Raw genomic sequence first — 17,692 nt, forward strand, 5'->3', positions numbered from 1 at the left:
CTGGGTATTCATTTATTTGTTGATTTTATCTGTATATGATAATTAAGGGTTTTTATTAGTAAATATAAAAGAAGAGTTTTCTAAGATATTTAAAAGTTGTTTTATTGAAACAGCTACAAAACTGAGTGGGAAATTTTAAGATATTTTTCTGACTTCATTTTCTGCCAATTTTATTTTATAGGAATCAAGAATCCAGTCTCAGTTGCAAACAGACTCTTGTGTGAAGGGCAGAAGGGCAAGCTCTCGGCTGGCCGAATTCCTCCCTGGTAACTGCATTGTTCTGCCTGACTTTCCCTGGGTCTTTGGTCTTTGGTGCATGTAGTGTTTGAAGGCTATTTTTATCCACAGAAGGCTGATGTTGTTGGTTACACACCAGCAGTAGCTTGCCTTTGAGAGGAAGACACTTTGTTCTATAATCTTGGAACATTTTGTACACTTAATAGAGCTTCAGATGCAATAGAATATTACAGATTAAAGCAGAAAAGAGATCAGAGTTAATTTTTGGTTTTGTAGTTGATTACAGAGATGTTTTTGCTGTTCCTAAATGCACAGTTGGGGTCTTTTATTATGAAACTTTTGAAGTCCAGAGTCCAAACTAATTTTAATTTTGAGATGATCTTAGAATAAAAGTACTTAATTTTTCTCTTCTGGAGAAAAACATTGTGATGTTAAGGTTAGTAAGATTACATTTTTCTCCAGCATTAACATACAATTTTCATTAAAAAAAACTTTGAACTTTTCAAGTATTTGTAAATATAGAGAGAACATTGTAAAGAGCCCTCATGAACCTGTCATCCAGCTCCAGTAACTAACATGTTTTCGCCCTTAATCTATACTCAGTCTCTCTTTTTCCTATAGTATTTTTTAATTAAAAAAATTTTTTTAGAGTTTATTTTATTCATTTATTGATTTTAAGCAATCTCCACACCCAACTTGGGGCTCAAACTCATGACCCGGAGATCAAGATTCCCATGCTCCTCCGACTGAGCCAGCCAGGCACCCCTTTCCTATAGTATTTTTTTTTTTTTAAAGATTTTATTTATTTATTTGAGAGTGAGAGAATGAGAGAGAGCAAGCACATGAGAGGGGGGAGGGTCAGAGGGAGAAGCAGACTCCCCGCCGAGCAGGGAGCCCGATGCGGGACTCGATCCAGGGACTCCAGGATCATGACCTGAGCCGAAGGCAGTCACTCAACCAACTGAGCCACCCAGGCGCCCTTTCCTATAGTATTTTAAAGGAAATCCTTGACATGATATTTTTTACCCTTAAATAATTTTGTGAATTGCTCTATGTTTACAAAACATAATCATCATTCCATTAGCATGCCTAATAATAATAACAAATATGCTTCAATGCCACTACACTTCAGTTTATGTTCAGCATGCCCAGCTGTGAAGGTTATATTAATGTCCTGTGTTGAAAGTTGTGACAACAGTACTATATCACTTTGACTGTTATAATTTGAAGTCATAGAAAATAAATTAGTATAGTTTTGAAAAGTCTTGAAACCTCTTACCCAAATATACTCAAGTAATCATTTTAATCATATACTTGTCAGGTGTTTAATTGTGATACTAGAGAGGTCAATTTTAAAAATTTTTGAAGAACTACAGTTTTTAGTGTTTGTGTCTTCAATAAGGAAGGATAAGGAGAAGCAAATGGGAAATTTTGAGATTGTTTATAATACGTGTTTTGTTGATTTATAACTCTGAAAGTTGGAAAAGTAGGAAAAGTGATTAAAGAATTTGAAGCTGCCTAGACTGAAATCTTTTTTTTTTTTTTTTAAAGATTTTATTTATTTATTTGAGAGAGAGACAGAAGTAGTGACAGATAGCATGAGTGGGGAGGAGAGGGAGAAGGACCCTGGGATCATGACATGAGCCAAATGCAGATGCTTAACCAACTGAGCCACCCAGGTGCCCCTAGACTGAACCCTTTCTAATGGCATCCTTATCCTTCCCATTGTCCCGCACCCTTACCCTGACTCTGTCTCTGCCCCTGCTTCTAGGGGCAGCTGTCTTGATTTTAAGCTTCTCTAATTCCCATATATTCCTTCATAGTATTACAACATAGACAATACTCTAGTTTTTTAATGCTGCGTATAGTATATATGTACATAGATGTACAAAGAAGGCCTGGAAAGAAGGTTATCAAACTCACTGTGGTTAACCTCTGTGAAGAAGGAAGGAGGGAACAAGGTGAAGCAGTTTTCAAAGGGGAACATGTGCAGTATTTTTGTATTTTACAAAGATAAATTATATGGGAAAAAGTGATGGCCATCTCTCCATTAAAATGATATATTGTGATGCTACACTTGTCTGCAACTAGCTGTCTTATTTTCTCATGTACATAGTTCTTCAGCTTTATTCTTTGTTTTCAGAATTGTTTTGACCATTTTAGGCATTTTGCATTTCCATATGAATTTTAGAATTACCCTATTTCTAGAAATACCCTGCTAGAATTTTGATTAGGATTGCATCATATCCATTTATTAAAGTCTCATTTAGCCTCTCTGACCAGTGTTTTATAGTTTTCAGTGTATAGGTCTTACACAGCTTTTATCAAATTTATACCTATTTCATTCTCTCTTCTTTTAAAAAAGATTTTATTTATTTGAGTGAGAGAGACAGAGAGCACATGAGTGGGGGGAGGGGCAGAGGAATAGGGAGAGGGAGAAGCTGACCCCCTGCTGAGCTTGGAGCCTGATGCGGGGTTTGATCTCAGGACCCTGAGATCACAATCTGAACCAAAAACAAGAGTCAACTGCTTAACTGACTGCGCCACCCAGGCGCCCCAAGTATTTCATTCTTTTTGATAGTATGATAAATTACATAATATGTGTTAATTTCCAGTTGTTCCTTGCCAATATAGAAATATTATTATTATTATTATTATTATTACATTGAAATTCTTTCTTGGGAATTTACTAAATTCATTTGTTTTATAGTATCATTTTTATAGATTTGATAAGATTTTCTACAAAGACAGTAATGCGTTCTGAAAATAAAGATTGTTTCATTTCTTCCTCTCTAATCTGGGTTCCTTTAATTAATTTCCTTTTCTTTATTACAGTGGCTAGGACCTTCAATGAAATGTAGAATAGAAATGTGAGAGTGGAAAAAAAAAAAAAGAAATGTGAGAGTGGGCATTTGTGCCTTGTTTGTGATCTTAGGGGGGAAGCATCTGGTCTTTTACTCTTAAGTATGATGGTTGCTGTAGGTTTATCATAGATATTCTTTATTATACTGAGAAAGTCCCCTTCTTAGTGTTCTGAGAGTTTTTAATAGGAATGAGTGTTGTTCTTTCTCAAATGCTTTTCTGCATCTATTAAGATGGTCTTATAATTTTTCTTATTTAGTCAATTAGTGATTCGTTGATTTTCAACTGTTAAAGCAACAGTTGCATTCCTGGGATAAATTCCACTTCATCATAATGTATTATCTTTTTGATATATATATATATTTTTAAAGATTTTATTTATTTATTTGACAGAGAGAGAGATAGCGAGAGCAGGAACACAAGCAGGGGGAGTGGGAGAGGGAGAAGCAGGCTCCCTGCCGAGCAGGGAACCCTGATGCGGGACTCGATCCCAGGACTCTGGGATCATGACCTGAGCCGAAGGCAGACGTTTAACGACTGAGCCACCCAGGCGCCCAATCCTTTTGATATATTGTCAGATCCAATTTCCTAAGATTTTGTGAAGGATTTTTGTATGTCATATATTATGAGATATATTGGTCTGTAGTTTTCTTTTTTTTTATTATTATTATGTTATGTTATTCACTATACATTACATCATTAGTTTTTGATGTAGTGTTCCATGATTCGTTGTTTGCATGTAACACCCAGTGTTCCATGCAGTACGTGCCCTCTTTACTACCCATCACCAGGCTAACCCATCCCCCCTACCCCCCTCCCCTCTAGAACCCTCAGTTTGTTTCTCAGAGTCCATAGTCTCTCATGGATCTTCTTCCCCTCCGATTCCCCCCCCTTCATTCTTCCCTTCCTGCTATCTTCTTCCTTTTTTTTTTTTTTTTTTTAACATATAATGTATTATTTGTTTCGGAGTAACAGGCCTGTGATTCAACAGTCTTACGCAATTCACAGTGCTCACCATAGCACATACCCTCCCCAATGTCTATCACCCAGCCACCCCATCCCTCCCACCCCCCACCACTCCAGCAACCCTCAGTTTGTTTCCTGAGATTAAGAATTCCTCATATCAGTGAGGTAATATGATACATGTCTTTCTTTGATTGACTTATTTCACTCAGCATAATACCCTCCAGTTCCATCCATGTCGTTGCAAATGACAAGATTTCATTCCTTTTGATGGCTGCATAATATTCCATTGTATATATAGACCACATCTTCTTTTTCCACTCATCTGTCGATGGACATCTTGGCTCTTTCCACACTTTGGCTATTGTGGATATTGCTGCTATAAACATCGGGGTGCATGTCCCCCTTGGATCCCTACATTTGTATCTTTGGGGTAAATACCCTGTAGTGCAATTGCTGGATCGTACAGTAGCTTTATTTTCAACTTTTTGAGGAACGTCCATACGGTTTTCCAGAGTGGTTGCCACCAGCTTGATTCCCACCAACAGTGTAGAAGGGTTCCCCTTTCTCTGCATCCCCGCCAACATCTGTTGTTTCCTGACTTGTTGATTTTAGCCATTCTGACTGGTGTGAGTTGATATCTCATTGAGGTTTTGATTTGGATTTCCCTGATGCCGAGCGATACTGAGCACTTGTTCATGTGTCTGTTGGCCATTTGGATGTCTTCTTTGGAAAAATGTCTCTTCATGTCTTCTGCCCATTTCTTGATTGGATCATTTGTTCTTTGGGTGTTGAGTTTAATGAGTTCTTTAGATTTTGGATACTAGTCCTTTATCTGATATGTCATTTGCAAATATCTTCTCCCATTCTGTCGGTTGTCTTTTGGTTTTGTTGACTGTTTCTTCTGCTGTGCAAAAGCTTATTATCTTGATGAAGTCCCAGTAGTTCATTTTTGCCCTTGCTTCCCTTGCCTTTGGCGATGTTTCTAGGAAGAAGTTGCTGCGGCTGAGGTCGAAGAGGTTGCTGCCTGTGTTCTCCTTTAGGATTTTGATGGACTCCTGTCTCACATTGAGGTCTTTCAACCATTTTGAGTCTATTTTTGTGTGTGGTGTAAGGAAATGGTGCAGTTTCATTCTTCTGCATGTGGCTGTCCAATTTTCCCAACACCATTTGTGGAAGAGACTGTCTTTTTTCCATTGGACATTCTTTCCTGCTTTGTCAAAGATGAGTTAACCATACACTTGAGGGTCCATTTCTGGGCTCTCTATTCTGTTCCATTGATCTATGTGTCTGTTTTTGTGCCAGTACCATACTGTCTTGATGATGACAGCCTTGTAATAGAGCTGGAAGTCCGGAATTGTGATGCCACCGGCTTTGCTTTTCTTTTTCAACGTTCCTCTGGCTATTTGGGGTCTTTTCTGGTTCCATACAAATTTTAGGATCATTTGTTCCATTTCTTTGAAAAAAGTGGATGGTATTTTGATAGGGATTGCATTAAATGTGTAGATTGCTCTAGGTAGCATTGACATCTTCATAATATTTGTTCTCCCAATCCATGAGCATGGAATGTTTTTCCATTTTTTTGTGTCTTCCTCAATTTTCATGAGCATTTTATAGTTTTCTAAGATCAGATTCTTTGCCTCTTTGGTTAGATTTATTCCTAGGTATCTTATATTGTTGGGTGCAACTGTAAATGGTATCGACTCCTTAATTTCTCTTTCTTCTGTCTTGTTGTTGGTGTATAGGAATGCCACTGATTTCTGTGCATTGATTTTATATCCTGCCACTTGACTGAATTCCTGTATGAGTTCTAGCAGTTTTGGGGTGGAGTCTTTTGGGTTTTCCACATAAAGTATCATATCATCTGCAAAGAGTGAGAGTTTGACTTCTTTGGCGATTTGGTTGTCTTTTATTTCTTTTTGTTGTCTGATTGCTGTGGCTAGGACTTCTAATACTATGTTGAATAGCAGTGGTGATAGTGGACATCCCTGTCGTGTTCCTGACGTTAGGGGGAAAGCTCTCAGTTTTTCCCCATTGAGAATGATATTTGCTGTGGGTTTTCCATAGATGGCTTTTATGATATTGAGTTATGTACCTTCTGTCCCTACACTGTGAAGAGTTTTAATCAAGAAAGGATGCTGTACTTTGTCCAATGCTTTTTCTGCATCTATTGAGAGGATCATATGTTTCTTGTTCTTCTTTTATTAATGTATTGTATCACATTGATTGATTTGTAGATGTTGGACCAACCTTGCAGCCCAGGATAAATCCCACTTGGTCGTAATGAATAATCCTTTCAATGTAGTGTTGGATCCTATTGGCTAGTATTTTGGTGAGAATTTTTGCATCCATGTTCATCAGGGATATTGGTCTGTAATTCTCCTTTTTGATGGGGTCTTTGTCTGGTTTTGGGATCAAGGTAATGCTGGCTTCATAAAACGAGTTTGGAAGTTTTCCTTCCATTTCTGTTTTTTGGAACAGTTTCAGAAGAGTAGGTATTAATTCTTCTTTAAATGTTTGGTTGAATTCCCCTTGGGAAGCCATCTGGCCCTGGGCTTTTTTTTTGTTGGGAGATTATTGATTAGTGCTTCAATTTCCTTAGTGGTTATGGGTTTGTTCAGCTTTTCTATTTCTTCCTGGTTCAGTTTTGGTAGTTTATTTGTCTGTAGGAATGCATCCATTTTCTTCCAGATTATCTAATTTGCTGGCATATAGTTCCTCATAATATGTTCTTATAGTTGTTTGTATTTCTTTTTTGTTGGTTGTAATCTCTCCTCTTTCATTCATGATTTTATATATTTCGGTTATTTCTCTTTTCTTTTTGATAAGTCTGGCCACGGGTTTATCAGTCTTATTAATTCTTTCAAAGAACCAACTCCTAGTTTCGTTGATCTGTTCTACTGTTCTTTTGGTTTCTATTTCATTGATTTCTGCTCTGATCTTTACTATTTCTCTTCTCCTGCTGAGTTTAGGCTTTATTTGCTGTTTTTTCTCCACCTCCTTTAGGTGTAGGGTTAGGTTGTGTATTTGAGACCTTTCTTGTTTCTTGAGAAAGGCTTGTATTGCTATATACTTGCCTCTTAGGACTGCCTTTGCTGCATCCCAAAGATTTTGAACAGTTGTGTTTTCACTTTCATTTGTTTCCGTGAATTTTTTAAAATTCTTCTTTAATTTTGCGGTTGACCCATTTATTCTCTGTAGGATGCTCTTTAGCCTCCATGTATTTGAGTTCTTTCCGACTTTCCTCTTATGATTGAGTTCTAGTTTCAAAGCATTGTGGTCCAAAAATATGCAGGGAATGATCCCAGTCTTTTGGTACCAGTTGAGACCTTATTTGTGACCCAGGATGTGATCTATTCTGGAGAATGTTCCATGTGTAGTAGAGAAGAATGTGTATTCTGTTGCTTTGGGATGGAATGTTCTGAATATATCTGTGAAGTGCATTTGGTCCAGTGTGTCATTTAAAGTCATTATTTCCTTGTTGATCTTTTTTTTTTTTTAAGATTTTATTTATTTGACAGAGACAGAGATAGCGAGAGCAGGAACACAAGCAGGGGGAGTGGGAGAGGGAGAAGCAGGCTTCTTGCCGAGCAGGGAGCCCAATGTGGTACTTGATCCCGGGACCCTGGGATCATGAACTGAGCTGACGACAGACGCTTAATGACTGGGCCACCGAGGCACCCTCCTTGTTGATCTTTTGCTTCGATGATCTGTTCATTTCAGTGAGTGGGGTGTTAAAGTCCCCCACTATTATTGTATTGTTGTTGATGTGTTTCTTTGCTTTTGTTATTAATTGCCTTATAAAATTGGCTGCTCCCATGTTAGGGACATAGATATTTATAATTGTTAGATCTTCTTGTTGGATAGGCCCTTTAAGTAGGATATAGTATCCTTCCTCATCTCTTACAGTCTTTGGTTTAAAATCTAATTCGTCTGATATAAGGATTGCCACCCCAGCGTTCTTTTCGTGTCCTTTAGCATGGTAAATGGTTTTCCACCCCCTCACTTTAAATCTGGGGGTGTCTTTGCATCTAAAATGAGTCTCTTGCAGACAGCATATTGATGGGTCTTGTTTCTTTAATCCAGTCTGATAGCCTGTGTGTTTTGATTGGGACATTTAGCCCATTTACATTCAGGGTAACTATTAAAAGATAGGAATTTAGTGCCATTGTATTGCCTGTAAGGTGACTGTTACTGTATATTGTCTGTGCTCCTTTCTGGTCTATGTTACTTTTAGGCTCTGTCTTTGCTTAGAGGACCCCTTTCAATATTTCTTGTAGGGCTGGTTTTGTGTTTGCAAATTCCTTTAGTTTTTGTTTGTCCTGGAAGTTTTTTATCTCTCCTTCTAGCCTAGCTAGGTGTAGTATTCTTGGCTGCATATTTTTCTCATTTAGTGCTGTTAATATATCCTGCCAGTCCTTTCTGGCCTGCCAGGTCTCTGTGGATAGGTCTGTTGCCAATCTAATGTTTCTACCATTGTAGGTTACATATCTCTTGTCCCGAGCTGCTTTCAGGATTTTCTCTTTGTCTCTGAGACTCGTAGATTTTACTCTTAGATGTCGGGGTGTTGACCTATTTTTATTGATTTTGAGAGGGGTTCTCTGTGCCTCCTGGATTTTGATGCCTGTTTCCTTCCCCAAATTAGGGAAGTTCTTTGCTATAGTTTGCTCCAATATACGTTCTGCCCGTCTCTCTCTTTCTTCTTCTTCTGGGATTCTAATTATTCTAATATTGTTTTGTCTTATTGTATCACTTATCTCTCGAATTCTGCCCTCATGATCCAGTAGTATTTTATCTCTCTTTTTCCCAGCTTCCTTATTTTCCATCATTGGGTCTTCTATATCACTGATTCTCTCCTCTGCCTCATTTATCTTAGCAGTTAGATCCTCCATTTTTGATTGCACCTCTTTAATAGCCTTTTTGATTTTGACTTGGTTAGATTTTAGTTCTTTTATTTTTCCAGAAAGGGTTTCTCTAATATCTTCCGTGCTTTTTTCATGCTCAGCTAGTGTCTTTAAAATCATCGTTCTGAATAGTAGTTCCGATATCTTACTAGTGTCTATATTGATTAGATCCCTCGCTTTCCATTCTTCCTCTTGTTCCTTTTTTTGAGGTGATGTTTTCCGTCTTGTCATTTTGTCCAGAGGAGAATAGATGAATGAGAGAACAAAATCTTAACAGGGTAAGAACGTCCCCACAAAATATACACTAAAGAAATCAGAAGAGACCTGAAACCAGGGGAACAGAAAAGGAAAGAAAGAAAAAAGAGAAAAAAAAAAGAAAAAGAAAAAGATAAAAACAAATAAAAACGAACAACCAGAAAAACAGAATATGATCAAATATGATCAGGCTGATGCATAGTTTAGTGCCAAACACTAGATTTTGGGCATATTTTGTTCTGTTAGAAGAAAGTGCCTCCCAAAATTTTAAACAAATATAAACTTATATATGTACAAAAATGAGTGTTAATATGATGAAGGGATGGAGTATGAATGTAAAGATGAAAATTATAAAAGATTTTACAAAACAAATTGATAAGATAAGAAGTTGGTTGAAAAAAGAAAGAACTTAAATAAAAAGGGAGAGAATGTGATCAGGCAGGAGACTAGAATAAAGCCATACACTAGACATTTAGGGTATGTTTTGGTCTGTTAGAAGAAATTGTATCCCAAAATTTTAAAGAGAGAACAACTTACATATATGTATACCAAAAATAAGGTTAACTACTATGAAGGGATAGAATATGACTCTAAAAATGAAAAATAAAAAAGGATTTTTTAAAAAAGGGATTGATAAGATGTTGGTTGAAAAAGGGAAAAAGAAAACTTAAAAAAAAAAAAAACAGTTATAAAAAAATGAACTTTGATGGGGTGCCTGGGTGGCTCAGTTGTTGGGTGTCTGCCTTCGGTTCAGGTCATGATCCCATGGTCCTGGGATCCAGCCCCATATCAGGCTCCCTGCTCCACGGGAAGTGTGCTTCTCCCTCTCATACTCCCCCTGCTTGTATTACCTCTCTCGCTGTGTCTCTCTCTGTCAAATAAATAAATATAAGCTTTAAAAAAAAATTTTAACTTTGAAAGACTAAAGAATCATGGGAAAAAAGCCATGAATTCTATGTGCAGTATTCTGCTAGTGCTGGAGTTCTGCTATTCTCATTGATAGTTAAACTTGGTTCTTGCTGATCTTCTGGGGGAGGGGCCTGTTGCTGTGTTTCTCAAATGTCTTTGTCGGAGGCGGAATTGCCCCACCCTTGCCGGGTTGGGCTAAGTAATCTGTTTGGGTTTGCTCTCCAGAGCTTTTGTTCCCTGTAAGCTTTCTGTACAGCTTTGGAGGTCGAGAGTGAAATGGCGGCCTCCCAGTCTCTGCCCCAGAGGATTTGGGAACTCGGGGCCCCACTTCTCAGTAAGCCCCCAGAGGAAAGCAGTCAGTCACTCCTGTCTCCCCAGTCTCCGGCCGCACTTTGTGCTCACCCCGCCTGTGACCAAGCGTTTCTGTTTCTGGCACATGACCCCGTTTGGAGTCTCCAAACTCAGCAGATCCCTGTGGTGCGCTCCTGCACCGCTTCTCCTGGGGGAGGAAGGGGATTCTCCCTGTATCTTCTGCTTGTTGGGTCCCTGCTGGAAGAGTAGTGGCCCGAATGTGCTGTGGAGCCCCTTCCTCGGCTCTGTCTCTGCAGCCGGCTTCCTTGCTCCGATACCTGGGAGCTCTGCCGCACTCAGGCATCCCTGGTCTTTCTGTGACCCCGAGGGTCCTGAGACCACACTGTCCCAGTGAGGGTTCCACCCCCCGCTTAGTTACTGGAGCATCATCCCTCAGCGGAGCAGACTTCTAAAACTTCTGATTTTGTGCTCTGCTGCTCTATCAGTTGCCAGTAGTCGCTGATGGAGGCCCCTCCCCCGCCATCTATCCTCCCGAATATCGCCTTGGATTCACTTCTCCGCACATCCTACCTTCCTGAAAGTGGTTGTTTTTCTGTTGAGAGAGTTGCTGCTATCCTTTTTTTCAATCTCCTGTTGAGTTCGCAGGTGTTATGAATGGTTTGATCCCTATCTAGTTGAATTCCTGGGACCAGACGAAATTTAGGTCTCCTTCTCTTCTGCCATCTTTCTCCTCCCCACCGGTCTGTAGTTTTCTTATAAAATCTTTGGTTTGGGTTTATTTTACATCTTGGATATGTAGGGAAAGATACTTTATCAAATTCGGAATATGCTTTGGCTATTAAGTTTTCAGATTTTTTTTTGTTTCCTCTTATATCCTTCGGGACTCCAATTGTATGTGTATTTGACCTCTTGAAGTTGTACAGATCACTAATAAATTGTTTACTTTTTCTATTCCTTTTTCTCTTTGTTTCGTTTTGAATAGTTTCCGTTGCTGTTTTCAAGCTCACTATTTTTCTACAATATCTAATCACTTGTTAATCACATCAAGTTTATTTTTCATCTCTGACATTGTAAGACATCTTCAGAAGTTTGATTTTTTTGCAGCTTTATAAAGTGTCTTCTCTGTATGTACTTAACATGTTTACTCTTTCCTGTAGCTTCTTGAACGTTTGAATAGAGTATAATAATTGCTAATATCTTTGTTTACTAATTTACTATCATCTTTGTCATTTCTGAGTTGTTTTCAATTGAAATATTTCTCTCCTCTTTATTGGATGCATTTCCTTGCTTATTTGCATGCTTTGTAATTTTTTATTGCATTCAAGGCATTGTGAGTTTTACCTTATTTGGTGCCACATATTTTACAATTTTAATAAATACTCTTGAGCTTTATTCTAGGGTGTGGTTAGGTTATTTAGAGACAGGTTCATCCTTTCAGGTCTTGCTTTATACTTTGTTACATGAAACTAAAGAAGTATTTAGCCTTGAGCTAATTTTGCTTTTCTATTGGGTAAAACTCTTTGGAGTACTATATCAGAAGTACTTAGAATGAGGTTTCTTACTTTGACTGATGGGAATAGGAGCTGAGCTGTTCCTGTCCCTTTGTGAACTTGGGGCTTGTTTTCTCTAAAACTTTTGCGATATTCTTTCCCAGGCCTTGGGTGATTTCCTATTACACATACACTCATCTCTATTCAGCTGAAGACTAGGGGGGACTGTGCAGATATCAGAGTCCTTTCTCTTTGCAGCTCTCTCCTCTCTAGTACTCTTTCCTGTGAACCCTGGCTGTCAGGGCTATTCTGGATGCCCAGCTCTTTCTCTTCAACTGAGAAACTGCTGGGCTTTGCCTGAATCCTTTCTGTTCCATGGCCTGGAACCTGTCTAGGTGGTAAGCTGGGCCAGTCATAGGGTTTACCTTTTTTGTTTCCTTTCTCTCAAGGATCACTGTCTTTATGTTGTCTACTAATATCTGAAAACTATTGTTTCCTACATTTTGTCTGATTTTTCAAAACAGTTTCTTCAGGCAAGGGTGTAAATTTGTTCCCTGTTATTCCATGTTGTCCAGAAGCAGAAATCTCTCACATTCCTGGAAGTTTATTGTATACCTGCAGTAATTGAGAAAAAAATTCCTTGAGTGTCCTAAATAAACAAAACCAAATTTATCATGTTTTTACTTTGAGCTTATTTTCATATGACCCTAATAAGTCTAGTTATCTAATTTCTGTAATGGTAATAGCTAACGTTTGTTGCATTTGTACACTATATCACGCACTGTTTTATGTGCTTTACGTGCATTAACTCATACAAATAATACGATGATTTATGAAGAGAAGACACATTTTGCAGATAATGAAACTGAGTCCCACACTTGACCACTTTTAGGCTATTAGAAAAATTTGGAGTCCTTTCATATCACATTAGAAGCAGCAGATTAGAAGTAAAGGGAAAATGGGGGCGCCTGGGTGGCTCAGTTGGTTAAGCGACTGCCTTCGGCTCAGGTCATGATCCTGGAGTCCCTGGATCGAGTCCCGCATTGGGCTCCCTGCTCGGCAGGGAGCCTGCTTCTGCCTCTGACCCTCCCCCCTCTCATGTGCTCTCTCTCTCTCATTCTCTCTGTCTCAAATAAATAAATAAAATCTTAAAAAAAAAAAAAGAAGTAAAGGGAAAATGGAATCCTTTTATAATAATGAGAAGTAACTGTTTACACCTATTTAATTATTCATTAATTTCCCCTTCACTCAACAAATATTTATTGCTCATTTTCTGTGTGCCAGGCATAAAGGTACAAAAACTGTCAAAGGCAGATGGAACACTTACAAATCATGGTCCTCTGGTGTTATCTGTTAGCACTGTATGGGGACAGCAAGGCATTACATACAATAGGTGTTTTTTAAGAGTTCTTTAAATAAAAAGTTCATTTATCCATATACCTTAGTTTTTGGTTATAGCCACCATAATGTTGTATTGTTTCAGTTTTGGTGTTTGGTCAGATTCGTAGAGTATTTGGTATCTTCATAAACTTGGTGGGACTACCATCATAATCTGTGTCAGATTTACGCAAGTTTCTTTATTTTATTTATAAAAGTATAGCTTGAATCTTTTTTTTTCCATTATGATAATAGGGTATAGCCTTGATAGGCATTATCATTTAGAACAGGAATTGGCAAACGATGGCTTATGGGCCAAATCTGGTCTGCTGCTTGCTTTTGTAAATAAAGTTTTATTGGGACACAGCCATACCCATTTGTATATGTATTGTCTATGGCTTGTGCACTGCAAAGGCCAAATAGGGTTGTTGCAAAAGAAACATTGTGGCTACAAAACCAACCTATTTACTATTTGGCCCTTTACAGAAAAACTTTAATGACTCCCAATATAGAAGTTATAATTTTTGGAAATTATGTTTCTTTTGATGAGAAAGGAAAAGCTAGACAAAGATTGTTTTATGTTTAGTATAAATGAAACCTTAAGGTGCTCATTAGACCTTAGGATTTTTTTCAGAGACAAATTTCGTTTTTGGTACATTGTTTATTTTAAAGTACTATTTAATCTATTATATTTCATAAATTTGCTCAAATTTGTGCTACTTTTGTTGTATGAATGTGAAAAGGCAATTAAAAAAAAGACAATTAAAAAATGAAAGATTAAAAGAAACATAAGAGATCTATTAACTAATCAGAAGGTAGAGATTTAGATAGATTCCCATTTAAACCAAAGTTTAAAGACCAAAATAACAATAATAGAAAACATTTTATAAGACAACCAGAGAAATGGAACATTGATGAGATATATTTTGATTCTAAAGATTGTTCATTTTTTTGTGTCAATTGCTTATGTCGAGATTCTGTTTTTTAAGAAATAATTTTTTATTTTATTTATTTATTTTTAAATATTGTTTATTTATTTGTCAGAGAGAGGGAAAGAGAGAGAGAGAGAGAGAGCACAAGCCGGGTAAGTGGCAGGCAGAGGGAGAAGCAGCCTCCCCACCGAGCAAGGAGTCTGATATGGGACTCAATCCTAGGACCCTGGGATCATAACCTGAGCCGAAGGCAGATGCTTAACCGACTGAGTCACCCATGTGTCCAAAAAGTCATTTTTTAAATGTAAAAAAATTGAAATTAAATTAAAAAATCTTTTAAAGAGTTAAATTCTTACTATTTAATTTGGTTGGTATGTTATTTCCAAATACAAGTTCCCCTTTATTTTCACTTTATATGTCTATAAGCTTTAAATGATCAATACCTACTAATTTGTCTTTCCTCAATTTTGTATATTTATGATGAATAAGGAAGCAATAGGTAAAATAGATAGAAATCAGTTTTTAAGTGCAAAGAAGCAGCTCTCATTTTCTCCTGTATCTTTCTCATCCAGAATAACATATTTTGATTATTGGGATCTCTGAGCATTCTTGAGAGCTTTCTAAATCACAAGATGACACATTTTTAGACTGATGATAAAGTCATGGTTCTTTGGAAATGGGTGGTTGCCATCCATGAGGTTGCAGTTCACATCTCCTATTTGCCCAAATAGCTCTTTCTAGGAGGCTTGGCTGTGCTAGTGTTGGCAGCAGCAGTTAGAGTACAGCTTGTTGAGGGTTTCAATCACCCCTCCTCAGGGCTGCTCTCAGTAGAGTGTTGTTGCTTTTTGTTTTACATCATGTTGGACTTGTTTTAAGTATAACACAAGGAAAATGCTGTCCCTTAAGGAATTTTGACACCGTAGTTTATTACTATTTGTTTAATATCTTGCCAATGTTTATTTGATGCTTAGTTTGCTTTAGGCACTGTCGCGAATGCTTGGATATATCAGTGAAAAAACAAAGATTCCCACTCTTATGAAGCTTACAGTTTCTTTGGGGAAGATAGAAGTGAATAATAGATATAATATGTAAATTATAAAGTGTCTAGTACGTAAGAAGGTAGAAAAAAGAAAAATGTGGAAAGAGCAAAATGGCAGGGATTGGGAGTCCTGGATAGGTAGTTGGGTACAGTTTTAAATAGGTCTCATTAAGGGGATACATTTGAGCAGATGAGGGAATTTACCATTTGGGAAATACGGATGAGCCTGATAGAGGGAACATTCAGGGTGAAGGATTGAGACTGGAAGTCCCTTGGCATATTTGTTTTTGGGGAGGCTGGAGTAGAGTAAGCCAGGGGGCAAGAAGACTAAGAGATGAGGTAAGAAGGGAGCAGAAAGGATCAGATCACTTGGGATTCTCATGAAAACTTCAGGTTTGTCCAGGTTTTGAGAAGAGGAATGTCATTGTCTGACTTGTGTTTTACAAGGATGTCAGTGGCTGGTGAGCATAGACTGGGGCAGGGAACAAAGCAAGGCATACATAAAAGTAATGAGTCCATTGCAACAGTCCAGGTAACAGATGATGGTAGTTCAGACAAAGGTGGTAGCAGGAGAGGTGGTGAGAAGTGGTCAGATTCTGGATATATTACAAAGGTAGAGTCTATGGGATTTCCTAACTTGATTGAGACAAAATTTATCTAAAAGTTTTCTCCTTGGAGAGTCAGTAAGACTGAAAGAAAGTTGATACTGCATTTAATGTTCTAGAAAGTGATTTTTTTGGACATGTTAGTATCATGTAGCTTTTCAGAATTTTAAAATGATTTCAAAAGAACTTATATGCCATTTTTGTGTGATTATTAACTACTAGACAGGTAGTTTTTGATAGTAAGAAAAGGTTAGATATTCAGTATTCTTATCCGTAAGATGGCATTCAGATAGTCACCTTCTGTGAATATTGTAAAATGCCTCAACTATTTTAAAAACTTGCATAGCAGCCAATGGCAAATTGATTTAATTTAAAAGCAATGACTGTTTAAGAAATGAAAAATAAAACTAAGAATATTTTGTAAAATGCCATTGATTCCAGATATGGGGATTGAACCCAAGATGACCAATGGGCGTGCTAAGATTTAGCTTCAAACTTCTGTTCTGATCATTTAATATGTTACTTTGGCATCTCTTTTACATCTTCACATGAAGAGAAGTTATTTCTTATATCACATTCCTTTTCTGGAAGAAGGAAGTGCTAAAAATGCCATCAGGACGGCTCAACTCGCATTCAAGTTTCTATTTCAGTTATTCTTCCATTTGAACTTTATGTGACAGCTTTTCTTTGCATATTCTATGCAGTGGTCTTCATTTGATAGAAGAATAGGACAAACTGTTTTCTACTTTCAGAATCCTTTAGAATTTAAAAAATATAGAAGTTTGAAGGGGTAAAGTTGTTTATTCTTGTTGGCCCTCCTCTTTTTTCAATGCCTCCTACCTTTATGTATATTGGAAAATAGTTATTGGACTTAAGTATTTAGTTTCTCACTAGAACTATTTGGATGTTTTTGAGTGGCTCCTTAGATTTTGTTTTGCTGGTCTTCTTAACAAATGAATCTAAAGACTTCAATGTGCATTACTTTGAGTGTTAGTGTTGGAATGATTAGATGAACAGAAACAAAAAATAGGGAGCAGAAAACTAATGAGCAGGCACAAGTTCAAGGAAACCCATTACTAGCCCGCTGAGATCTTTAAGAAGTTGGCTATGGAAGGAGATGAAGTGACTATTATGGTAACTGCTTGCTATTACTGGGTTAGGGAATGAATGGAGTGGTTAATTATCCTCAATGCTATTTGAAACCTTTGAAAATAAGTTTTTTACAGTTAGCTAACAATATCCTTTTATTTACTTCTTCATGTTAAAACTTGCAGTTTAGGGCTTAAAAAATTACTTTTGTTACACACCATAGTACTTACCACAGTAGAAATGATCTGAGGGGCATACATATAGGTCATATGTATATTTTTGTTGCACCAAGGCTTGCAAATATAAGTACATTTCATTGTTTTGGGGCATCTCTGGATGCACTCACTCATGTTGAGTAGATCCAGTTGTTACAGTAGGCAAGATTACCAAATCTGAAAACAGCCACTGAAACTTTAATTCTTAACCTGATTAAATGGATCTTGTGACCGTGGTGATCCAAGATAAATCTTAATATTTTCCACTGGGAAATCAACTATTTTTTTACTTCTTATGTTGAATTTTGCCAGTTTTTAGTTGTTGGTTATTGCAAATGAAATTGTACCATTTTCAATTGTAAAATTTCTAACTCGGGGAAAATTTTAAAATTTGGGGCATATAGCCATATTATTATTTTGAGGTAAACCTAGAATTATATCTATATGCAAGACATTTTTTCAGTTGCCTTACTGTATGATTTATATTTATTGAATATGTAGAA

The 17,692-nt window shown here is 37.3% G+C and overlaps 1 protein-coding gene across 3 annotated transcripts in view; it reads left to right on the forward strand.

Moving 5' to 3' along the window:
• TASP1 (taspase 1) overlaps positions 1-17,692 on the forward strand; it is a 303,312-nt gene that overhangs the window by 55,153 nt on the left and 230,467 nt on the right. For all 3 annotated transcript variants that reach the window (XR_004679429.1, XM_035005826.1, XM_035005827.1), the window contains one exon: positions 182-266. Coding sequence is in view for 2 of the 3 variants with exons in the window: in XM_035005826.1 (XP_034861717.1) it covers positions 182-266 (85 nt within the window). In the remaining variant the exon portion in view is untranslated. The remainder of the gene's footprint in view (positions 1-181; positions 267-17,692) is intronic.

This window comes from Mirounga leonina, unplaced genomic scaffold (genome assembly GCF_011800145.1).
Source record: "Mirounga leonina isolate KUSES-001 unplaced genomic scaffold, KU_Mleo_1.0 Mir_150, whole genome shotgun sequence".
Classification (NCBI taxonomy): domain Eukaryota; kingdom Metazoa; phylum Chordata; class Mammalia; order Carnivora; family Phocidae; genus Mirounga; species Mirounga leonina.